This window comes from Euprymna scolopes, chromosome 38 (assembly GCF_053919585.1).
Source record: "Euprymna scolopes isolate OS-2025 chromosome 38, ASM5391958v1, whole genome shotgun sequence".
NCBI lineage: Eukaryota > Metazoa > Mollusca > Cephalopoda > Sepiida > Sepiolidae > Euprymna > Euprymna scolopes.
In genome coordinates, this window is record NC_136519.1 from 91,022,005 (window position 1) to 91,048,587 (window position 26,583).

The 26,583-nt window shown below is 32.2% G+C and overlaps 1 protein-coding gene across 1 annotated transcript; it reads right to left on the bottom strand.

Moving 5' to 3' along the window:
* Positions 1–242: 242 nt before the first annotated feature.
* On the bottom strand, positions 243–26,583 carry LOC145263246 (uncharacterized). Its single transcript, XM_080120329.1, has 2 exons — positions 26,218–26,583; positions 243–4,301 (listed from the first exon to the last, which is right to left on the bottom strand). The coding sequence occupies exon 2, from the start codon at positions 2,865–2,867 to the stop codon at positions 1,839–1,841; it is 1,029 nt and encodes a 342-aa protein (XP_079976455.1). The 5' UTR covers positions 2,868–4,301; positions 26,218–26,583; the 3' UTR covers positions 243–1,838.

The following is a 26,583-nucleotide window of genomic DNA, read 5'->3' on the forward strand; positions in this document are numbered from 1 at the left end:
ACAAATAGAGTGCACTCTTATATAGACATGACGGATAAAGCTATATACTTAAGGTAGGGTGTTAACGTGCTTCGTTCATTGGCTAGTTTCTGTTTGAAGTTCCTTATAATAGATAGGAGAACATTAGTAAGGGTATAACATGCCCATAAGCGCTAACGAGGAAAAAGGTAGAGTTGTTTATATGTTAAATAAATAACTTTATTAATTATTGTTAGCTCGAATATAAACACAAACACTTTTTGCATATTTTAAATGTTTTATTTACGCATAGCTTCATCAGTAAACAAAGAAAACTAAACTCATTTAAGTGACAAGATATACCACAGCATGTTGAGTAGGCATACATCTGCACAATGAGTTGGATTTTGTCTCCACATTGTTCTTATGTGTCCACTATTTATTTCAGCTGAGAAAAGAACATTGCTCTCCAGTTTGATGTTGGAAAACAAAAGCAGAAAAATCGTAGAAATAGCTTAGCAGAAATGTCTTCAACAATTTTACATTAAAAAAAGTTGTAAAGTGAAGTGAAAGATTGTTCCACGAAAGATGTTGAAAAACATGAACAATGCGAGTTTAATGACAATGTGATAGGACTGTCGTTTTCACAGCAAACAAATATTGAAAATATCTCAAATCCAAACTCATTCATTATTTTACATGTTTTCGATTATCGTTGCAAAGTAATGGTCATACAGTGCACATTAAGTTGGCTCTGATGTATTCTCATGTGGAAATTCTTCTAAATGTTTTTAACATACAATCTATATTCGACTTTAATGAATGGTAAATGAATATGGCTTTTTTCATGTGTTTGAAATATTTATAGAAATTTTATTTCAGATAAAAAATGACTTTTCCGGTGTGTTTTGCATTTGTGCACCTAAAAGTTAGATTTCTGAAAACTACCATTTTGTGTTTGAACGAGTGTATGCATATAATTAATGAAACTATCTCAAACAAATGCAAGTGTAAAGTTGTCTGTAACCCAAAGGAGACCGAGCATCGGAAAGAACTTCAACTCACTTTTTCCTTCTAAGATTTATTTCCTCATTTTTACAGCTGTGACGTTACCCATGTAATATAAAACGTTAACTCTTGAACGTCATCTTCTCTCAGTCTCCATATCTCTCACAAGATCTCGAATGTTATTTTATTTCATTCTCAACGGCTCTGACGTGATCATTCTTTCTTATTTTCATAGTCCCATTTATTGATTGGTGACACTATTTTGCATGAGTTGGATTACACGCGTCCATGCTTTGTTACAAAAATCTATATTGCTATTCTCTTTTTCGTTTACTTTTATATTAATCGGAGTTCTTAGAAATTAAGGAAAACCCCTTGTGACTAACATTTGATTTCCATATGAGATAGAGATAATCGGATATTTCACTAAATTTTCCTTTAATTCTCACATATGGAGTTTGTAAAGAAGTGAAAAACATTTATTTTCTATTACTAATCAAACAGTTAACTGTGTTATATCGGTCTTACAGTATTCTAGGACAATAATTCATCTAGTCCAGAGTATCTATCTCGCTGTTATTATAAGCAACTCCACTTAGAGATACACCATTCATTTTACAAGCAAATTTATGTAGCTCAACAGATAGGATATTATTCAGGCTTTGAATACTGTTAATTCAAATATTTAATCAGAGTTTACTTGTAAGAAGAAATATTATTACGCCAGGTTGTTCTGCCAAATCACTGTAGAGAGAAAACAGACACTCAAGGATGATCTAGTTGGCATTCAAGTTTTCTCTCTTTTTATTTTACTTCTTTGTTGTTTTAAATTTCCTTATTATTTTGTTCTCGCTGGAGACTGAATGTCCTTTCTATCTGGGGATAGAGCATTTGTTTTCAGTAGGGATGGGGCATTTTATTCCAGTGTGTCTTGTCATATGTGCAGCTAATGAGCGTTTATAACTAAAATGAGAGCCACATATTTTACAAGAATATGACTTTTCTCCAGTGTGTGTTCGTATATGTGAAGTTAACGATCCTTTCTGAGAGAATGAGGAGTTGCAAATTGTACAAGAATATGGTTTTTCTCCAGTGTGTATACGACGATGAACAACTAAATTTGCTTTGTGAGTAAAAGATGAGCTACAAACTGTACAAAAATATGGCTTTTCACCAGTGTGTGTTCGCATATGTGCAACTAATGAATGCTTGTGACTAAAACAATGATCACATACTTCACAAGGATAGGGCTTCTCTCCACTATGGATTCGTATATGTTTTACTAACGATGCTTTTGTAGTAAAAGAAGAATCACACACTGTACAAGAATATGCTTTCTCACCAGTATGTGTTCGCATGTGTGCAACTAAAGCTGTTTTCACAATAAACGATGAATCACACATTTCACAAGAAAATGGCTTTTCTCCAGTATGTGTTCGAATATGGTAAATCAATGAACGTTCTTCACTATAAGAGGAGCCACACACTTCACAAGAATAAGGTTTTTCTCCGGTGTGTGTTCGCACATGTGTAACTAATGTAGCTTTCCGACTGAATGCAGCTCCACACAAGTCACAAAAATATCTTTTTTCTCCTGTGTGTTTTCGCTGGTGGGAAACTAAATGAGTTTTTTGACGAAAACAAGAGCCACACACGTCACAAAAATATGGCTTTTCACCAGAGTGAATCCGCAAATGTCGAACTAACGTTACTTTCACAGTAAAAGAAGAACCACATACTTCACAAGAATATGGCTTTTCTCCACTGTGTATTCGCATATGGCCAGATAAATGGGCTTTTTGAGTAAAAGAAGAGCCACATACGTCACAAGAATATGGCTTTTTAAGAGTGTGTGTTCCCATATCGTTTGCTAATAATGGTCCAGTGTGATGTTGCATCATTTTGTCGTAACACACAAAACAATTATTTGGACAATTGAGGACGGTGTTTGTAGGTAATTAAAACGTTTTCTACTACTAAAAATTTTTATAATAGTGTAAGTAATACTTAAATATAAAGACACATTGTACAGAGAGACTAAAAATACTTGAATGTATTGTCTAATATGTAAATTACATTTGCATCTTTTATTTATCTGATTATTGTATTATGTAATTCAACACACAAAATTACATATTCTCACATGACAGATTTAAAGGGAGATTTATAAATTTTGCAAGAATGTGGTTTCTCGCTTCAATGTGATTTGGCATTACTTTTTCTATGGAACTTAAAAATGAGTAATTGTAATTTTCTTAAAAGTATATTGTCTTAAATAATATCGATGGGTTTTGATTTTCTATGATGAATAATTCACGTTTCCAATTCAAGTTAATAAAACATTAAAAAGTCAGGTTTCACATTCAAAAATTCAAGTTTATAAAAATATTTAATAAAAAGAAACGTCTATATAAAATAAATTCATGTAAGTGATATTATACATCAGTTTACATTCGACATTAATGAAAACATGAATCTTACCAATTTCTTCTGACATTAAAGAACATCCGTGCATTTAACAAGAATGAACCTTTCAGGGTGTGTAATGATCTATTTGTTTAATTTTTTAAGAAAAATCTTTTTCTTTGGTTTGGACCTTCATATTGTCTGAAATCTCTTTCTCTTTGTTCTGAAACTTTATATTGCTGTAAAACTGGGAGATGATGGTGGACAAATGGTTAATGACACAAACTGATAATGCAGGTGTTCCAAGTTCGAATTCAGTTTATTCATGTTGGCAATTTCCGTGTGTTTCGTCCTATAAATATCGAATGTCTTTTGATAAAGGATTTTGACGAGAAAAATACTTGAGAAATGATTGCCAACAGTCGAATCTTCAGATTCTAATGATGATGATTATGATAATGATGAACTTAAACGTAATTTACTAGAAAATATAGTTAATTAACGGATCAAGTTAGATTTATGAATAAATTTATTCAATTGATATTTTTCTAAAAATTCTTCCTCATACTAAAATATTAATAAGCAATATTTTAAACTTATTGCAATTTTTGTTTCCAATTTTGAATATGTAAGAACACGTTGTTTACCAATTTAAACACTCCAGCATGATTCAAAATTGCGTTTTCTTGAATAAATAAATATATTTAAGAAGAATGCGATTTTTATCCAATTTGTATTATCTCCATAGAATCAAGTTAAAGTTAAATTTGTCATGAAAATATTCATTTAAAGATGTTTAATCTGTTAAAGGTACACTTTTATCTTCTTCGTTGTAACATTTCATAATGTTTCAATCGTTGTAATCTTCAGTTGTATTGAGATGAGTTTTGGCAGAAAAATAATTATCCATTAAATACCAACAGGAACATCTGTAAAAAAACATCAAATATTATTTACATTCATATTTAGACAAGAGACATGCTATTTATTATCTTTTTTCATAATCGCCATTTTGAATTCAATCTAGAAAATCATTTAAAGTTAAGAGTCTTGGTTGCTAAATGTATTGGCTAAGACATTCTAAATGTGAATTTTTTTAAAAATAATTGTGTGATGACTATATAATCAACAACTTAAAATGAAAGTAGTCTATTTTAGTAGAAATCGTCAACAAATCTAACATAATATACTTGAACAAGAGATTATTTCTGACTGAACTAATCGACATTCAAATTAAATGTTTGTATGAATCAGTATCGAACTAGAAGCCAAGAAAATCTTTTTAAAAGCGGTTATTTAACTATGAATAATGTGAATCACTGAAATAAGAATTTATTTAAAAATAAAAATAATGATTTACAAAATGTTGCAAAATTACTGCAAATAGGAATGTAACTCATATAAAAATAGTAACTCTTGTGTTTACTTATGATAGCCTCATCACTCTCGCTACTCTTTTTTTGTCTTCCAGTTCTCACATGCCATGAGCGATACTTCTGAAAAAGAGGGACGAATTGCCGTTTACTATGTCGGAATATACCCATAACGCTTATTATTGGCTAGTTTTTAACTTTAAAGTAGCATTCTTTTAGCTCCTTACATCAGTTAGCTTCCTGCCTTTTCTGGGATGATTTCCATAAGGAAAAGAAACCAAGAATATCTTTCAAATGTTGATTTGGCTGCTGTTGTTGCTGTTTCTATTACTATTGCTACAGGAGTAACCGAAGCGAGTAACGGAACACTGATGAAATATGGAACAGGTGATTTTTACTAAAGGCTATGCCTTATACAGCTAAACATCACAAGTGTATTAGAAGTTTCATTATCACACAGGTAAAAAAGCCAAGCATATGAAATCAACAGAAGGCGCATTGGAAATTAATATTTTTGTTTAGAGCACAATTAAATCATGAGAATATCTTTTAAATGTTTTGCTGATTGTTGTTGTTTCTATTACTACTGCTACAGAGGTCACCAAACCAAGTAATGGAAGACTCAGCTTAAAGAAAGAATAACTAGATTAGAGAAGAAATAAATTCATCCTTGACAACATAAACCATTTGCTATAGCTGAAATAAAGTTGGACATGCCCAAGTAAAGAAAAGATTCAATTGTAAAGAAAACAGTAGCCATAAAGAGGAATGTTCTATTCATAATCAAATCTAACACTTTGTTTTATGTATACACTATAATCAGAAACATTCACTTTATTTATAATCGTTCTTTTATTGGTCTCACAAACACTAACAACAATTCAATCTGGAAAATCATATTTTTTATAAAACTCATGTTTGTGGGTCTGTTAGTCTCCACTTTTTTCATAGTATATCTCCTCTGAGACAAGAGGGAAAGGTTGGTCAAATGATTACATTTTCTGCAGATCATTGTTTTATATAAAAGTTATTTTGTTTGTCTGTGAAGAATGGCCTCTACAAAGTGTCATTTTTTTAATCTACAGACGTGGAATTTGATATATAAAGGATGTGTACCTTAGAACAATTTCGGTTTAGTAAAAATAGATGCGGAGCCATCAAAATATTTTTTTAAAACCTGGAACTTGGGAGATGTAAGTCAACTGAAAGTGTTTATGCACACACAAATATATATAGTTATCTATTTTTTATAGAAGAAAACTTTGTGTGTGTGTGAGAGAGAGAGAGAGAGAGAGGGAGAGAGCATTTCCTATGGACTTCTAAATAACTGGGAGGATGTTTTTGAAATTTCAAACAAATATACTTTATGTTCCTTGCAGTTTTCGCAGGTTGTGTATCTTAATGTATTTGATAAGTATTAATAATTCATAATCAATAAAAACCGATGAAAGAAAAAATAGGTAATTTTGACTAAAGTTCACGCCTTATACAGCTTAACACAATTGCATTTGAGAAATCTTGTTACCACACAGGCAAAAAAGCCAAGCATATAAAATTAACAGTAGCTTCTATCATATGAAAGGGGCACGTTGGAAATGAATGTTTTTGTTTGCCATGCTTCCGTTCAGTCTTGAAAGACAAAGGATACCCCTTAGGGGCAGTAACGCATGTAATTGTGAGGCAAGAGTTGCGCAATCTCCAACCACACATCTCTTGAATCGGCACTGTTTGAGTCCAGTGGCAATAAGAAGACAAGACGACTGGAAACAATGCCGAGATCAGCGGAGAGTATGTTTCTGTTTAGAGAACAATTGAACCATGATACTTAGGTTCTCTACAGTGAAACGCAAATAAGAATATATTATGGAATAAGTCACTGTGAGAAAGGATGTGAATCTTTCTCCTCATGCATCATGGTGGGTCCCCAACTAGAGCAAGGAATTTGCGATTTGATTGGATGATTGGCAAGTCACATATTCTGATAACAAAATGTGGAAGAGTGAAAAATTCATTGATCCTCATTCAATCCCAGTCAATGTCGGATCTCCCTGCTAGTGCATTGAAGTCGGCTGACTTTTAGCTATTTCTTATCTATCTGATGGTAGCTCAACCAGTAACGACAAAGGTTGCAGTGCTAAATGTTTTGGTTGTGATTCTAGCTGATGGCACTCAAATAATATTTGTTTTTTTTTCTTTTGAAATCGGCACTGCATATTAGATAAAATATAATAATCAATAGAGAATTGACTCTATAATAATAAATATAAAATATATTTTTTAATATCATATTCAAGCATATTTTGTGAGCAACGCTGTGTGGCCTGATAGTATAAAATAAATACATTATTAAGTTATATTACACATTGAATAAATCTTATAAATTTATGAGGAAAGTTGAAAATTAATAAAAGATAACAAATATGAACTAAATGAGTCTATGTTAATAGAACACGCGTTTTGTTATTGTTCTTCTCAATCTGATATAGAAACTTTCCTTAAATGTGCTATATCAGATTGAGAAGAACATTTAGTAATCTACATAAGGGGTTTCCTTAGATACGCCATACTTAAACAAAACTAAAAAAATATAATGTCTGAAATATTGTGAATGAGACGACAAATAATACCATATTCTATATTAGTGTTCTAAAATTATACATTGATTGTTCCACAAGTAAAACATACTATTTATAAACTTGAAAAGTTGAAGAGCTTCAAAGATGGAAGTGGTGAGAATGGTGATGTCTATGCAGAAAAATTATTTCTAACGAACAAAAAGGTCACTTGTTTAAATGGTACCACTCTCATCTTAACTTTTCAACGATTTGAATGAAAAAAAAATAGGATTTATTTTGCAATTGTTCTTATATACAAATTTCCTTTGTATTTATTATTATTCTGAAATATTCTATTGTGAGTTTTCAATTTATCTATTATCTATTCAATTTATCTATTAAACTTATAGAATATTTTCGGAGGATTCATTAAACTTATTTTACCAGGCTTTCTAAAAAAATATATAAAGATTTCAAATGTTACTAAGAACTAAATCTATCTTTTACTCATGATTGCACGTATATTATTTTTGCAACTATATTATCTTTAGAAAAACTCATCTATTATATAAAAATAGCAACACACATGAAAAAATTTAAATGGCTTTAAATATTTCAATATTGGTATATATAGAAAGAGCTTTATAAGCTAAAAAAATCTTTTTAAATTTTTTAAATCCAAATAAAATCAAGGAAGTTATGACTATTTTTATGCCCTGTTTGTTTGGATATTTTCCCCTCTTTAAGACCATATGCATTTTGTCACATTTTTTGCACTACTTTTTCAGTAAAAATGCTATATCTTTGTTAAAACACAAGACTAAGCAAGGAAATTTGCCATATAATGTATTTTTGTGCAAGCGATCTGAATATACTATTGAAAATCTCCAAGAATGAATGGTTTCCAAATAATCTGCGGTATATGCACATAAATATGCTGTGATTGCTTAAAAATGCCATGTATTCATTAATAGAAAAGAAGTTAGAGAACTCAAAGTTTAGTTGTAATGCATTTTATGTGCCAAAAACTGAAATCGAAATCTAGGATTGGTTACAAATGAATATATTGAAATATTTCTTTGGTATTATTGTAGATTAATACGTTCTGTTAGCCCTCCCCATCTGACCACTTCTCCAAAATATGTGATTCTACGTTTATAGACAATTGCTTGTGAACAACTTGAAAAACTTTAATAAAAGATAAACAAAAATTATTTTAGAATTTAATGTAAAATGATTTCTCATTTTGAATCATTCGAGCGTTTTAGGGCAGTTACACCCCTTTTTTCTATGATAGATAAATCCTAGGTGTTTGTTTGTTTGCTTGTTTGTTTGTTTTCTAAAAGGTGATTATGTGTGGTTTTAAGAGGATCTTTGTGCAAATATGAGAAGGTAGAGAGGTTGCCACTCTGACTTTGGGTTAATGATAGGGCTAAGGAAAATTATGTGTGAACATCTTGAAGACTTGATCGAAACAAAATAAAAACAATTTTAGAATTTAGAGTGGGGGTCGGTTTCACATAAATGTAAAATAATTCACCATTTCAAGACGATCTTAGCGTTTTAGGACAGTTGACCAATTTATTTGAGGGGGATTAACCATATGCACTTTTCTTTAAACGTTTTTTATGCTTTCTTACGTTTATATGAGCTCACAGAGGAAGTTTGTTTAGTGGGGAGCTCTGCTACTTGTACTTAGCGTTTTTGTTAAGGTTAAAGGTTTTAGGAGGAGGCTTGCCACTCATACCTAGGATTAGACATAGAATTAAGCAAGTTTTTTTTAAGAGGGTGTTTGATACCCATTGTGAAACTTTACAAGAATTATGACAAACAGACAAAAATAAATGTTATTCAAAAAAAGTGACGTCCCTCTAACAGAAAACATGATGCTTGGAAAATATCAATTATTTAAATTCTATTTAAATATAAAAAAGAAACAAGTTTTTGCTAAAGCTGGCAAATTGTTAAAAATTTTGAATTAATGTTATTTTGATTTTTAATTACATTTCATGTATTTTCCTACCATTGTTATTTTTTGACTGAGCACCTCCTACAAATATTAAAATATTGATTATTTTTTTATTTTATTTTTTATTTTTTTAATAATCGGGTGGATTAGTTTCCATTCAATAATAATTCACTGAAAACATTTTTTAAGGTATGAAAATTAGAAGTGTGTGTACCGTTCGTACACGTGAACCAAAACATCATATTTCACATTTTCGCTAGTTAAAATATTTTAAAATGTACTACTACCCAATTTTTAAAAATATTTGTATGGTTGATAACAAAATAGCTCTAACTAAACATGTAAGAATTTTTTTTTTATAACTAGATTTTCAATTAAAAAAAATCGATTTGGAATAAAAATAAACAACAAAAACAAACGTCTGTTTATGCCATGTTATCGCTGTTGCTGCTGCTACTATCACTAATACTACAGAAGTCTTGATTCAAATTCATAACGATTTTTTCGGATATTATGTTTTTAAATTGCTACGTACCAGTTGTACCACTAGAGAAAACACTGTCCAATCATCTTTTTAACGAATAAACATAGTGAAAAGATTGTTTTATTTAATAGTGAGTGTCCGAAGAAAGTTTTTTTCAAAACTTTCAATACTCATCATTTTGAAATCTTTTTAACACAACAAAAAAGGCGTGGTTAAATGAATTTCGGACACTCGAAATAATTAAAAATGACATCTCTTTTGGCTAATTTCCAAATTTCTTTAAAAATTCTTAACAGAAACATGGTACGAATGTTTAGAAATCAGGGGAGGTCGTTACAAAATCTTACTGAAAATGCCATGTTCACATTTTTATCACTTTATTTGCTTAAAACTCTAAAAATACATAATGTATGTTATTATTTACTAATTCATTTGAAAGTATATTCATTTCTGAACAAAATGGTGGTAAGTGCTTTGGTTTTTAAAATAGGACTGTTTTAGCAGAAACCCCTTAAAATCTATGATTATCCAAAGCGTTTTAACGGCCATGTGTATTGCTAATAAAAAAGAGTTGTCTGTATGTTTGTTTTTCAAGCTAAACCTTTAAAAAATACACAATCTATTAAAAATCAGTATAATCCTAGAAAAATCTTAATAAATATCTGTTATGGCTTGCAATAAGCCACAAAGAAAACAGAACAACGGAATAGAGTCTACACAATGTATTACTGAAACAACAATGTAAAAAGGTTACTACTGAAAAGAGTAGTAAACGTCACCAATCAGGCGAGGTTCGCTCTGGTTGTTAATCCACACCTGGGATCAAAAGGTCTATGGTTTATATAATGGATAGAACAGTCCATTTGGAGGGGGATTCCCCACAACACCCCCCTCCCAAGCTGATTTCCGCAGTTGTGAAAATCAGTATTTCTTCTTTTGGTGGCAGACCACCAAGGAGTCTGTGCGCTTCCTCTTTCTGCTGGAGCGTCTCAGTTCTGAAATCTCTTTTTGAAGGTCTATATCAAAACCGTCATACACAGTTTCAATCGCCTCACTGCCATCCTGCGGTGGTTCCTCTTGATCCTCGTAGAAGCATTTCCGGATTTGGTTAAGGTGCCTCTTATATTGGAACTTTGGTCCCTGAATGATGTATGTAATATGGTCGATTCTTCGTAAGATCGTGCCCTGTTCCCAAAAATGAACGTTATTTCTAAAATGTCTAAAATACACGTTATCTCCACTGTTAAACCGTTTCATTGGCATTGTAGAGGTTCTGTTGTGTACTATGTGTTTGTGTAGCAGTTTATCAAATACGGATTTTATTTTCTTTCCAAACATGATTTCTGCTGGGGATCCCGCATCTGGTTTGTTCGGATTTCTCGTGATTCTGTACACCTGCAGAAATTGCTGAAGAGCCTTTTCTGTCGGTGTACTGGACGCCTTTTTAATGCCCTTTTAAGCGCATCGACAAAGCGTTTGGCTTGGCCGTTGCTTCTAGTGTGGTACTGGGGTGTTGTACTATGCTTGACTTGATACATCTTGCAGAATTCTCTGAACTCTGTCGAGGTGAACTGTATAGCACTACCGCTAACCAGACAGTCTACAACCCCAAACCGAGCAAACAATTCCAATAAAAAATTTGTCGTTTTTGCCGTGGTCAGTTTTTTGCATCTTAGTACCTCTGGCCATTTAGAGTAAGAGTCAACTACTATTAGGTAGTAAAAATCCTCCACAGGTCCCGCATAATCGATGTGGATCCTCAACCATGGTTGTTCAGCCTAAGGCCAAGGTTTATGTTATCGGTGGTGCTTTTGCAGCCAAAGCACAGCCTTTGCATCTGTTCACCATTTCGGTAATATCTTGGTTCATAGCTGGCCAATAAACAAAACTTCTCATTAGGCTTTTCATTCTGTTTATTCCCGGATGCCTTATGTGAAAATCCCTGAGAATTCTTTTTTGACGGGCTTGGGGAATGACAACCCTTTCACCGTATAACAGTATTTCATCGCAACCAGAAAAAAATGCCTCAACTGGTGTCACCCAGTGCTAATTTCTGCTTCGTGGTTTGAATAAAATTGTTATTTAGGGATTCTGACTTAATTTCCTGAAGTGTGACCGACAGTTCATGGATAATATTGTTTATCATGGTTTTACATCACTATTAATATGTAGTGCCACGATTACTGAATCTTCAAGAGGTTTCATTTTGGCAAGAATCAGTCTCGATAGACCGTCTGCATGGGCTAATTGTTTTGAGGGGAGAAATTGAATTATAAAATTACAGTTCAGCAGAATAGTTCCCCATCTTAATAGTCGGCTCACAGTGAATGTTGGAAGTCCATTTTTTGATCCAAAAATGGATATCAACGGCTTATGGTCAGTTTGTAGAAAAAAATGTCTTCCGTACAAGAACCGGTGGAATTTCGAAACTGCAAATATAATTCCTAGGGCCTCTTTCTCGATCTGAGAATAATTCTTTTCTGCTGGCAAGAGAGTCCATCATGCGAAAGCAATAGGTTGTTTCGAGCCATCTGGCATTCGATGTAGCATGCACGCCCCGATGCCATATTGCCTAGTGTCGCTAGCTATTATCATGTCCAACTGCGGGTTGAAATGCGCTAGGAATAGTTTTGAAGTAAGGATTCTTTTTATTTCTTGGAATGATGCCTGGCAATCTTCTGTCCACTCCCAAGCCTTATCCTTTCTCAGCAATTCAGTAAGTGGTGCGTGCATATTTAGGATGAACCCCTGGGAATAATTTGCCAAACCTAAAAAACTCTGCAATTGAGTTATGTTTACTGGTGCCGGCATTTCTTTAATAGCGGTCGCCCTATCTGGGCCCGGGCATCTGCCGTCTTTATCGATTATTTGACCCAGGTATTTAATTGTTTGTAAAAAGAACTCACGTTTATCTGCTTTGATCTTAAATCCATAATCTTGTATTCGACTGAATACTTGTCTGATATGTTTTTCATGTTCCTCCCTGCTTTTGCTCACTATGATAATGTCATCAAGATATGCGATTGCGGTGTCCAAGCCGGACAGCATAGTATCCATTACCTGCTGGAATATTGCGGGTGCCACCTTGATACCAAACACGAATCTTTCGTATCTGTACAAACTCCTATGAGTGTTAATACAGAGGAGGTTAGTGCTTTTGTCGTTTACCGGAATCTGTAGGTAAGCGTCGCTTAGGTCGATCTTAGTAAAAAAAACTTGCCGCCATTTAATTTTGTGAACACTTCTTTTGGACTAGGTAATGGACAGTGAAAATCTTCTAAGGACCTGTTGAGTCTAGTTACAAAGGCGGCGCAAACGCGAATTTCCCCCAGAACTTTTCTTTATGTAAACTGCCAGAGCAGCCCACTCACTATATTCAATTTTAGCCAGTATACTGATGCTTTCTAATCTGTCTAGTTCCTGATTTATTTTGTTTAGGGAAGCGAACGGGACATTACGTTTCTTTTTAAACACCGGTTGTGTGCCAGGTTTCAACTTAAAATCTGCGGCCATTATTGTACATCTCCCCAGACCAGGAGTAAATACATTTGTGAATTCTTTTTTAAAACAAGTTATAAGTTTCTCCATTTCTGCTGGGCAGGTATCTATTTTCTTGCAGAATGTAGATATAGGAAGATCCCAAAGACGAAACTCCTTTATGCTGTCAAAACCGAACAGGTTCTCACTATCTTTTAGCACATACAACCTTAGTTTTTTGTTTTCCTCCTTAAAGTGACGTTTGTAATTAATTCACCTTCAAAATGCATTTTTGTATCATTAATGGCCGTCGGCTTTCATAATATTTTCCATGTTTTGAGATTTATTATTGAAAGATCCGATCCACTGTCTAATCGGAATTTAATAGCCTTGCTGAAAATGTTAACCATTACATATTTGCGTAGATTTTCATCTACAACGTCCTTAGTTCTGGTTTGACGTACACGGCTTCTATTGAGTTTTCCTACAGTTATGACCAATCTTATTGCATAAATAGCATCTTTTTGTTAAAAATGAGCAATCCCTTACCCAACGTATTCCACCACATCTGAAACAAGTGCTCGGTGCTTTTAGTTTTTTTGAATTTCGGTGGTTAGTGTCTGTGTGCCATTACGTTTTTTTTCCTAGTTACTTTTTTATATTCTTGATGCCCGTTTCGGTATTTCTTGCATCTTTTTTATAATTTCTACTTTTTGAGAATCCTCAGTCAATTTTTGAATTGTTAAGTTCGATTCATTTTCTAATTTTGTAAGAACTCTGCGCCTGATTTCCGCATCTCTTCCCGAGGTTAACCCTTGCACAAACACAAGACATTTAAAATTGTCTGCTGTTAGTTCAGACAACTTAAAGTCATCACAATGTTTGTTCACTAAAACTGCTTAGGTGGCAAAATCGCCATTATCGTCTTTTACCACATTCAAACATCTCCAACACTTATGGAAAAGAGACGTTTTCGGTGAGAAAAGTTCTGTTAACAAATTAACCATCTCATTGAATGATAAATCTGCTGTTTTCCGAGGCAAGATGTAATCCACGAATTTATCATGCTCAGCCGTTTCCAATTTTAGTAATAGAAGTTTGGTTTTCTTTTGGTCAGACCAGTTGCTGCAGTCAATATTTAAAAAATCTTCATACTGCCGAAAATACACTGCGAATGATTTTTCCTCTTCCTCGTATTTAAAATTGTCTATCGTGGTTCATATTGTATTCTGAGAAAATGCTGAATTGCTTTCTGCATTTGCATTATTCTTAACAATTTCTGTAACCAATTCCTCTGTCCGTAATTGACGTTTGGCTTATTTTTTTTAATTTCTAATTGACGTTTGGCTAACTGTTTTTGAACTTCCTCTTGCTATTCCTCGGTTCGTATTTGACATTCTGCTAACTGTTTTTGCAATTCCTTTTGCTGTTCTTCGAATTGTGCCTGATGCTTAGCGGCATCGATATGCGACTTGGTCAAATGTTCTAATGCTACTTTCAATTCATCCATTTTGCTTTGTCAGCATTAGCAATTTCAAAACGTTCGCTGAATTTTACAAAATCGTTTTATTCTTTCTTATTTCTTCCTCCAGACAATAAAACGAACAGAAAAAAAATAAATATATAAAAAGTTCATTGTCTAAAGAAAAAAAAATCAAGTACATATTTTTCTCCAGAGTAAAAAAAATAACGCCCGATTTTAGCAGCAAAAACCACAAGTGACAAATTCTTTTTCCAAAAGTATAAAAATTTACATTTCTAAGTCGCGACAAACCTTTTTCTTTTTGCAAAAGTACAGCGCTATCTTTGAAAGTATTGACAACTGTTCTTTTCAACTCTTTTTTTTCGTAATAATCTGCGGGGTTTTTTTTGGGGGGGGGGTAGTTACCATGAACCTTTCAGTTGCAAGTGTTATGTTAGACACTTAGGTTTGATAACATTTGAGTCCGACGTCGTTAGTATTTTTAGAATACTATTTCAACGTGAGTATTTTTTTTTTCAATGTTGTTACTGGTTACAATTTTAGTATGCTCCTTGAATCCAAATGTCGTCAGTGTTTAGTTTTTTTAGAACACTGTTTTTAAATGTGAGTACGTTCTCCATGTTATGGCTTGCAATAAGCCACAAAGAAAACAGAACAACAGAATAGAGTTTTAAAAATGTATTACTGTAACAACAACATAAAAAGTTTACAACTGAAAAGAGTAGTAAACGTCACCAAGCAGGCGAGGGTCGCTCTGGTTGTTAATCCATGCCCGGGATAAAAAGGTCTATGGTTTATATAATGGATAGAATAATCCATTTGGAGGGTGATTCCCCCACAACAATATCAAATAATGGCACATTGGAAAATGTAAATAAAAATCTCACAAGTTTATCAAATCAACATGCACAAACGAAACATGAAGGGCAAGGAAAAAAACTAAAAAGATAACATATGCTACTGTCCTTCCCATTCTGGTATTGCAACCTGTTCTAAGGATATATAACAACTAGTAAGTATTTATTGTATAAATCAAGTTAATCCTTAGCTTTGCTCAGAAGAAAACCAGCTAAACTCATCTAGGCCACTCCAAGTACAAGTATAGTGGTTGACCATAGTCATACCCTCTTTCTGCATACAATTTATATCTGACCCTCCTTCTCACTCCCTCGTCATTTTATTCTCCTACTTTTCACATTCACTAATAATTCTATTCAATCTTCTATTTTCGTCCTCCTGTTATATATTAGCATGCCTGGGCATCGCCAAGTCACCTAAGTGGTTATTATTATTATTATTATTATTATTATTATTATTGTATAGAAATGTAGATGTTATGAAATATTAAATATTCAAAGAAATATTTCAATAACAATGAGGAATGTTGAAAAATAAAACAATTAGGTTGAATCATAATTGTATTTGGCATCATAAATGATAGGCCAGTTTGAAATGTAGATAAAAAAACTTGACTTAGAATAATAAGATTGAGCTCTGGCATCAGAGTTGAACAAAGAAAGGGATAGTTTTATATATACACGTAAGAGTCAGAGAGAGGTCGAGTTGGATAGCAGATAGGAGATCCAGCCGGTGAGGTTCATGGAAGCACTAGCGATGGATATTATACTAAGTTTTACAACTAAGAAGAAAAGGCGTACCACTCCAAGCTAGAGAAAATCAAAAAACAAATTTTATATGAAATATCATCTGGCAATTGGTGTCCTTCAGATGAATTTTTTTTTTTTTGCAGCTTCACAGGATTCAAGAGGGATCCAGTGAAACAAGATACATGCCCCCAGAAAAGATGTTAACCATCTCAGTAAAGAATTGACCTTGTACATTATTGTCCATGTTTGGTGAACTGCTTATAAAATTTATATAAACACAACCATTATACGATAAGAGACACTTATAAATATTTATGCCCATACATTATATAGAGATCACAAACATGTAACTTATATACTTGTTATATTACACACTGGACATAATCACATATATTAACACATACATACACTCACTACCCTAGAGACAATACAGACAGTGATACAAACATACATGAACATAGACGACATGCATAGACACGTAAATATATACACATACTTGGCTATATAACACTTTGTTTAGTGCAGGTTGACTATTTTACATCGATGATGTGTTTTTACCTGAATAACATTCTTAGCTGAATTTTTGTTCACTTAATTTCCCTCCACCTCTCACTATGAGATTCTTTCATTGAATTGTAAGATAAAAGAATAAAATATATAAGGATTATAAATGATAAAGTTTTATTCATTTATTAATATCTATCTGCAATCCCCACTTTTAATATTTCTTTTCAAACCTGATTGACTGTTTATAGTCACATCAGATTTATAATATTATTGGCAATGACTGTCGATTTAATAACTCTAATCACTTTCATTAGTCATCATGTTGTAAACCAATCCAATATGAAAAAAATGGTTCGTTGTTGCAATATTTTTAGTATAATAAAGGTATGATTATAAAAAAAATGGAAGGTTCTATTTATAGATGGGGTACAGGAACTGACCAATCAAATGGAATAACGCTTTGCAATCAACCAATCAGAAACTACTGGGTCTTTAAGAATTCGTGCTCATAATTTTTCGTGTCCACATGAGAAGGAATATTGCTCTCTATCTGAAACTTTTACAATTCAGGACTTCTACAGATTGGTTATCATTGAGAAATTCTATTCTTCATCTGCACACTTACAATTCAAATGTTCTCTAAATTGATATTACCATTTTGTTTGAAACAACATTTCTATTCTCTTCTAAAACTAAAATGGCTTACAACTTGAAAATCGTGTGTAAAAATTTATTTTTTTATTTAGTATAAGAACAAATGAACAATAATACTGGACTTTAACACACCGATTTCTATCAATCATTTTAAACACTTAAAAATCATTTTCTAATTTCGAACAGTGTATCAGGCTTTCTTTTCTATGTATTAAGGGTGAAATTCTTAATGTATCACAATTTGTTCAATTGCTTTTTACAATGGTAACTATTTTACAAGTAAAACATTCAAACGTGTGTATATATACACACATATATATATGTGTGTGTGTGTGTGTGTGTGACCTTGTTTCTGTGTGCAAGTGTGTGTGTGTGGAACAGTCTCTAACAAATTTGCCAATTTTTTGTCTACTGATTTGAAACTTGATATGTATACAATTCAGACTTGTAAAACAAATTCAATTGTGCTTTCAGCTGGTTAGATAGTCACTACATGGTCAAAGTAGAATAATTGGAAGTTGGTTGGTATAATTCACTTAAAGTGCTCCTATACATGTATGCAAATACAGATTTATACATATGCATTAATTTTTGATATTCATCTCTTATTCAATCATATGGTAGCAAATACCGCTAGAGAGATAAATATTTTAGTTTAGCTTCTAACTGATGGAAGCCTAGTTTTTTTTTTTAAATTTGAAATCAAGTCATCAAATTTGGTACAATATTAAAATTAATAGAAAGTGGCTCTACAATAATACGAAATCTGCATGAATTAAAATGTCATATTTATCTGTATTTTATGACTGGGCAATGCCAGGCGGCCTGCTAATATATATATATATATATATATATATATATATATATATATATATATATATATATATATATATATATTAGGGATGTACCGATTATCAAATTGGCTAATTACCAATAAATCAGCCTTTGATAAGGGGACGATTACTGATTAAGCAGCCAATTGATATATTTTTAATGCTGATTTATCAGAACATTTTGTTGTCATAAATGATAATAATATCAATTATGAAGACAAATTAACTCACTCTTTTGCTTGCCAGTGAAAATTTATCAAAGAGCTATGCATCATCTACACCATATCAAATAATAGGCATGATGTAGCCTTTTACAGCTTCAATGAATTTGAGGCAAATAGATATAAACATATGGAAAATTTCACTCCTTTCTCGTCCTATCAAATTATCATTATGACTTTTTACTTTAAATCAGTCAAAGAAAATTATTATTTTACCTTTCAGTTTTCATATTGAAAGAATTATACAGTAACCTGTGACGATGTGTGAACTGAAAATAAAACATTCTTCATCAGTCATACTCTTGTTCCGAACTTTTGGACTCTTGCTACTTGCTACCATTACATATATATTTTTATTTTTCTGGTTTAGATAATGTATATTTTGCTTAGATAAATTACTAATTAGATATCAGACATAAGTAATTTAAATACATGAAAAATAACTAAATATTAACAACAACCTTCAACCATTATGGCAAACAGTTTCTGCAGGAAGTATTTTGATGAAGTATTTTTAAGAATAAAAATACAGCTGCTTGCAAGTTATATCACACCATCACATCTAAAAGTGTCAAATCAGCAAAAACTTTTACAATGACTAATATGTTAAATCATCATAGAAAGTATTTTATTTAATTATTGGAATTGTTTTTGAGATGAGTAATTTGTATATTTTATTTAGTTATGTATTTTGGACAATTATCCTCATCTTTTATGGTTCTTTTTATAACAACGTTTCGACCAACTATTTCACTGGCCTTAGTTAGATTGTTAACTGCGACAGGATAGGAATACTGTATCTTCAGTAATTACTGCCTTCCATAATTGTTGTTGTCTTATCACATTTTGGCCAATTAATCCTCTGGCTGATTTTGGCTAGGATTGAAACTGCTATCTTCAGACAATGCTCACCTGAAACTGTAAAGGTTTTATTTATTTATTTTTTTACTATCTGATCTGCCATTGTCGGGTCCGTACTGAATAGTTGGTTGAAACGTCATTAATACAACAGCTACAAAATATGAGGATAATAGCCTGAAATAAATAAATAAAATATACATCTTAGAAATGTTCATTCAAATGAAGCAAAAGTTGCAAATAAGAAAAAAAAAAGCACAATGAATATTCAGGGACTAACATTCCAGAAACAAGTAATAGGAATTATGAGCTTCCAGTGAAACACCAAACTACTATAAAATCAATATTGACCAAAAAGAAAGTTTGAGATATTAATGATCACAGGTAACAAGAGATCCATAACCTAATAAGAAAAATGATTGCTGTTGATATTAAACTATATTCTGTAACATCTGATATTGAATTTAGCAGGCTTGTTGCAAAACTTTGTTCAAATTACAACTTCCATCAAAAACGTATTTCACTGCAAATAATTTTCCATATGTGACCATATTTCATTTAATGTTCTATATATTTACAAAGGTAAAACAAAAATGCAACTGTTTCTTGCTGAAATTACCAACATTTCATAAACTACAGACATTTGGACAGCTACAACAGATAATACTCCCTTTTTTAGTTCGAAAGGTCATTGGTTTTCAAATGACTTTGAACAGTGCAGAGCTGTGCTTAGAGTAGTTACTTCGATTGGCACGGATCACATTCATCTATCTGAGATTGTTACCTCTACCTATTCTGCAGTAAAACAGATACAGAGAAAAAAAACTTCAATTCTCCTTCTTCAATGCTAGTGGCACAAATCACTTCTTTTGCATTGTTTATTAAATTGTTAGGTGAAAGTACAGATTGGTTACAAAAACACCCTCTCTTCCACATGTTAAGAAATGGGTTTCCAAAAAGTTTTCTGCATAAGTACTATTGTTTTTATTATTTTAACATCTTTATTTTATTTTTGTATTGGCTTTGTTCAAGCTAACACTGTGATTGTTTACAAATGAATTATTTCCGATTTGTGTGGACCATTCTGCTTTATGTTGAATGCCCAGAAAAAAGTCCCTTCTGATTAATGTATAACAGTTTTAAAATTAGCAAAAAAACTTTGCTGTTTCTGGTAAACATTAATCAGAAAGGACTTTTTTGTGGCATACATGTGAAGCAGAATGATTTGCACAAACCAGAATTTTTTTATAAGAGATTCATTCATTATTTTTGATATGAGAATTTGCAACGCTATAAAATTCCTACCTTAAAAACTTACCATTGGGGACTTGTTCAAAAAAATTGTCCAGTTACTGAATCCATTTGAAAAAAAAAAATTTTTTTTTTAAAATCACCAAAGAAACAAGTCACAGAACTGCAACCATATTAATAATAATACCTATAATATTAGATTTAAGGTTATTTCTTTCAAAAGCTGTCTAATCTAATTCTGATATTTTTACTTTCTTAGAATCCTTACCACTGTTGAACAATTCTATGAATCAATGAAAACAAGATTTTCATCCTTTCTAAATGATAAAAACTTGTGTATCTGCTTTCCTAGACCCAAAATTCACATTTAAATTTCAAAAGAATGACATGGAAAACACTAAGAATTGGATTCCACATCTTCTACTTCCTACTGACGATGAAGCAGAATCGGCAGGAAATACTTTTTCAAGCTCTATTAAGTGTCAAGAAGATCAAAGTGAAAGTAAAACTGTTGGATGATTCAAGCCTGTTTTATGAATTAGCTTTGAATAAGCCTACAGTAAAAAGTCAAAACTCAGAGCAGGTAGAAGTTGAGTTAAACCTGGAAACTGCAACTACAACAGAAATACAAGAATCACAATCTAAACTCAAAAGGAGTAAATCCCTTATATTTAAGTGCACAAAAGAACTTGACCATTATGTAGCTTTACAACTACTCACAAGAAGTGATAACCTATTTCAGTGGTGGACGTATACACAATATCACTGCCTAGTAAACTGGCTTCAAAATATTCAAGCGCACCACTTTCATTTTGGAGGGTGAGAGGCTCTTTAGTACAGGTGATAATGCGTATGAACCTATGAGGAACAGGCTGCATCATAAGAATTTTTTTTTATAAGGTAGTCACCACTTATCAAGACCCGGAAGCCACTCGGGGATGAGGATTATTGCATGTACAGTAATCAATGGGATAGTATTGTAGCAAACGTTAGTATTGGAGATTTGATAAAGTGTCTTACTTCAGGGGGGATTTACAGGAATTTGTTTATGTTGAACTTGAAGACATCCAGATTGTAGTTAGGTGGGAAACAGGCAAACGGGAGAGAGTTCCACGGGCGTGCACTTCTAAGAAAGAAGCTTTGTTCATGGAATCTACGTTTTGGTTTTGGCACAGATAAAGAGTGGGGAAAATTTTTGACAGTGGTTTCAGCTAAACGGGTGTTTTTCATAAAAGATTGGTGAGGGGGACGAGAGATTGGAGCTCAGATGAGCACTTGTCATGGAAGTAACAACAAAACAAAGACAGGCTCACAACGTCTCTCCTATGGGAGAGCAGTTTCAGGGAAGAGAAAAGGGCATCCTCCACTAAGTCATGAAACCTATTTTGTACTCTGTCAAGGCAGGATAGGCTGTTTTTAGCAGCTCCTGTCCAGATGTGACAGCAGGACTCCATGCTAGGACAGATTTGACTTTTATATAGATATCTACACTACAACTTAAAAGTATTTAACGTTAAATACTGAGGAGACTATGAGTGCAGAAGAGGCAGGCAGCTAGAACAGAAGAGGAAGGTGCAGAATTTCAGTTTATAGTTATTCACTTAAAGAATTACAATTTGTACTTGATTTGTCATTTCTTTTTCTTATCTAATTGTTTCATTATATTTATTTAAGAATTAGAAATTGTATTTTGTAATTTCATTTAATAAAGATAAAAAGCTATGATCATGGCCAGACATTTAATTAAATGTTAAGTTAAATCAGCAGTTACGATGTTAATGCATCAAAGCTACGAATCACTTGGCTTGGCAGTAATGAAATTGTTTCAATTTAATAGGAAAGAGAAAAGTAATTAATTGTTTGATTAATCAGCAAATTGGTCGATTAAGTCAATTACAGATTACCTGCCTAGTAATCAGTACACCTTTAATATATATATATATATATATATATATATATATATATATATATATATATATCAGTGAGTATGTGTGCATGTGTGAGAACATTTCTCAACTTTTATACTAAACGAATTTTTTATTTGTAATTTGATATGCAGTAATTTGTTTATCAATGAGGTTTCACCCCAAGATGACGAAATAAAAAAACCTGAAGTCGAGATGGCATGAGTTGAGTTCTGAGGACCAAACTGAAGAGGTCTGAGTTTACAATGTCGTTTAAATACTGTCAAGACTATTATTATTTATTAGAAATTATTTTGACCTGAAATGTGACTGAGATGAAAGTGGGAGTTTCGAAAATTGAAAGTGTCGAGAAAGGGAAATACATAAATGATTCACATTGAACTTTAAAACTTTAAAGCATCGAATAAGGAAAAGATTAAGCGAGTTTCATCGAAATTTGAAAGCATCGAGTCATGTTGAAATTTAAAAGTGTTGAGAAAAGGAAAGATTAAATGAGTTATGCCAAATTTTGAAGCGTCAGGAAAGGGAAAGATTAAACTAATTGCATCAAACTGAAAATTGAAAATGTCAACAAATGGAAAGAGTAAAATGATTCACGTCGAACTGTGAAAATTGAAATCATTGAAAAATGGAAAGATTAAAATGATTCGCACCGGACTCTAAAAATTAAAAGTGTGGAGAGAATGGGAATATTAAATGATATGCATTGTAACATTAAAATAATTCCCATAGAACTTTAAAAATTGGAAGTGTCAATAAAGGGAAATATTAAACAAATCATGTTGAAATTTGAAAGTGTTGAGAAAGGGAAAGATTGAACAAGTCACAATGAAATTTGAAAGTGTCAAGAAAGGGAAAGATTAAATAAGTTGTGTTGAACTGCAAAAATTGAAAGCATTGAAAAAACAAAGATTGAAGTGTGATACTAGTCAGATGGTTTTCTAATCATTGTCGTATAATGGAGAATTACAATTCAACTGACGTTTTTGAGAGGCTAGCAGCGTTTTTGAGAGACTAATATTATCTAGCAGTGTTTTTGAGAAGCTAGTATTGTCTAGCAGTGTTTTTGAGAGCCTAGTAAAGTCTAACTTCTTTTTAGGCTAGTAAATTTAACAGGTTTTTTTTTTAAAGGCTAGAAAAGTCTCATAGTTTTTTGAAGGGTAAGTAATGACTACCAGAGTTTGGGGGCTAGTAGTGACTAGCAGGGTTTTTAGGAGCTAGTAGAGAAATTAGCAGGGTTTTGAGAGGCTAGTAGAGTCTAGCAAGGTTTTGAGAGGTTAGTAGAGTGTATCAAGGATTTAAGTTTATGAGGTTATCTTTAAGGATCAGGGAGAATGTAGTTTGATATGCAGTAATTTGCATGCTAATGTAGCTTCACCCCAAAATGATGTAATAAAAAATCTGAAGTCAAGATGGCAGGAGTTGAGTTCTGAAGACCAAACTGAACAGGTCAGAGTTTACAATGTCATTTGAATCCTGTCAAAATTCCATTATTTTTTTTTTTATTAGAGGATCTACAAACTTACAATTTGGTACATAGGGTATTCAGACATGTGGAAAATTTTTAATTAGTTTTCATCTGAATAAAAGAGGTACTAAGGTGTCAAACTTGAAAAACTCAGTCATTGGATTTTTATCTATTTATCAACCATTTCATGACCGCGCATATACAGTCATGAAACATGATAGCTTCCTTATGTTAAGAATAATTAGGTTTGAAAACATTGTTTTTTTAATTGTGGAAATCTGGCATAATGGTTATTGTACTTGACTCATTGTCTTTAGGCTTGGGTTTTGATCTCAGCTCGACTATTTTGTTTTTACTTACAAGATCTGAACTGTTTAGAAAAAACATAATATTCGCATGCACATGTCTTAGTTTCTTTGTTTTTTTACTTCATTTTTTTAAAAAGGAATTTAACATTACATTTAATACCAGGCAACAACAGGTACATCTAGTATATATATATATATATACCATAGACATTTCTGCTCATTAAGCCACACCCTTCGCTGACTCACAGGTGACTTGAATTGTGAAATTATCGATCCAGCTCAACCATCAGGATGGAAGAAACATTTTCACTTTATCTAACTGTTGAAATTGCATTCGTTTTAAAATAATGATGTTTTCTTGTCAGAACATTGAATACAAGATGGAAAAAAAATTGCACAATTTCTTATTTCAATTAAAACTAGGCCAAAAAACTATTAAAACAGCTCATGATATCAACAAAGTGTTTGGCCCAGGAACTACTGGACGCAGAGAACAATGGTGGTTTAAGAAATTTTGTGGTGTCGATGAGAGTCTTGAAGATCATGAGTGCAGCGGTCAACTATCAAATGTTGATAACAGCATACTATAACTTCTCCCCTATCTATATATATAAACAAAAAAATTTCCTCCACGGACAGGACTCTCCAATAGCAAATTCCCCTTTCCCAGACACACACATTACCAGTAAAAACACCAGACACACATGGTTACCAGTAAAAAAAAAAAAAAATAAGGAATTACATTCCTAATACCCACAAAATTATTTGACTGCACAAATTTAAATGCGATATTAGTTTTCAGCATACCCAAAAACCTATAAAAGTCGTCATTATACAGGTGAGTGTATTGTTTAATTTTAATTTATTAATCTTATTAAAGACACATTATTTTGTGTTAAATTGTTTCCCTTTTTTTCATAGAATTACATTTAATCGTATATTTATGTTCTATCTTTATTTCATTTTATTTTATTTATTTTCTCCCTGGCCGACCTTCCTCCCCACACCACAAAAAAATTAATTAAATTATACATGAGGGCAAAAGAAGAGCGAGATTTGAATTTCCCATCATTAAAATACAAGTGACCCCCTACCTAATATAAAACGAAATAAAACTTTCCTTGTGCAGATGGAACCATCTCCTCTCTCTAAAAACATGTGACACCAACGCGTACTTTCTCTGTTAACACAAGAGCGTGCATTTGCACGTACCAAAATGCTCACTAGCAATACCATGAGAAATGACATTTCCTAATATCTAGAAAAAAAACTTACTTGCGGAAAACTTAAATGTTATATCCGTTTTCAGCATATCCGAAAATTTCTGAAGTCTTCATTTTAAAGGAAAATGTCCAGGCAAAATTTTACAAAAATAATCAAAGTACAGAATATTTTAGATAAAGACGAGAGTATTTATGCAGAATACGGACTGTTGAAAAAAAAAAAAAATTAAATATATAATAAATAAATGTTACAAAAGGCAAGATAAGTTACTGTTCTAACTAACTTGGTAGGTTTTTTTAGTGTTTTTACTTAAAGTAAAATATTTTTTTCGGCTCGAAAAACAAGCGCTTTCAAAGGGTACGCGACCAAAAAAAAAGTCCCAGTAACAAAAACGTTGTGGCCATTTTTTTTTTTTTTTTTTTTTGCTCGCGTACCCTTTGAAAACGCTTGTTTTTCGAACCGAAAAAAAAAAGACATTCTAAAAAACCAACCAAGTTGTGTAGAAGAGTAACTTATCTTGTCTTTCGTAACATTTATTTGTTATATATTTAATTTTTGACCATTTTTTCGAAGGACTGCGGACAGTAAAACATACAGACAAAAAATGTCACTAAATAAGAAAATACGAGAAAAGTGTGAAAATCTTACCTTTCAAAAAATGAATAAATAAAACATAAAAAGTGAAAAACAAGGTAAAAAGAAGGTATAAATCTGAAGTTGTTTCAAGATATTTCTACTGATAAAAGGGGGGGGGTCATATTAAAACGGTGTAAATCCAAATTTTGTCCCTTGTGCTAAAATGGTCCGTTTATTACATTTGTGTTTTTACACGTAACTAACACTGTATTTAATATTAAAATTTGATTTACTGGGATTTTTTTTTTTTTACCATTAATCGACTCAATGCATCTCTTTTCTGTATTCAATTAGTTTTTAAAAAGTTAAAACAATTTAAATGGGAAGTGGGTGAATGCATGGTCGGATGTAGAACGAAAATCGAAAGTCACAAAATTA

Excerpts from the sequence above, each read along its gene's own strand:
- LOC145263246 (XM_080120329.1), bottom strand. The coding sequence starts at position 2,867 with ATGATGCAACATCACACTGGACCATTATTAGCAAACGATATGGGAACA.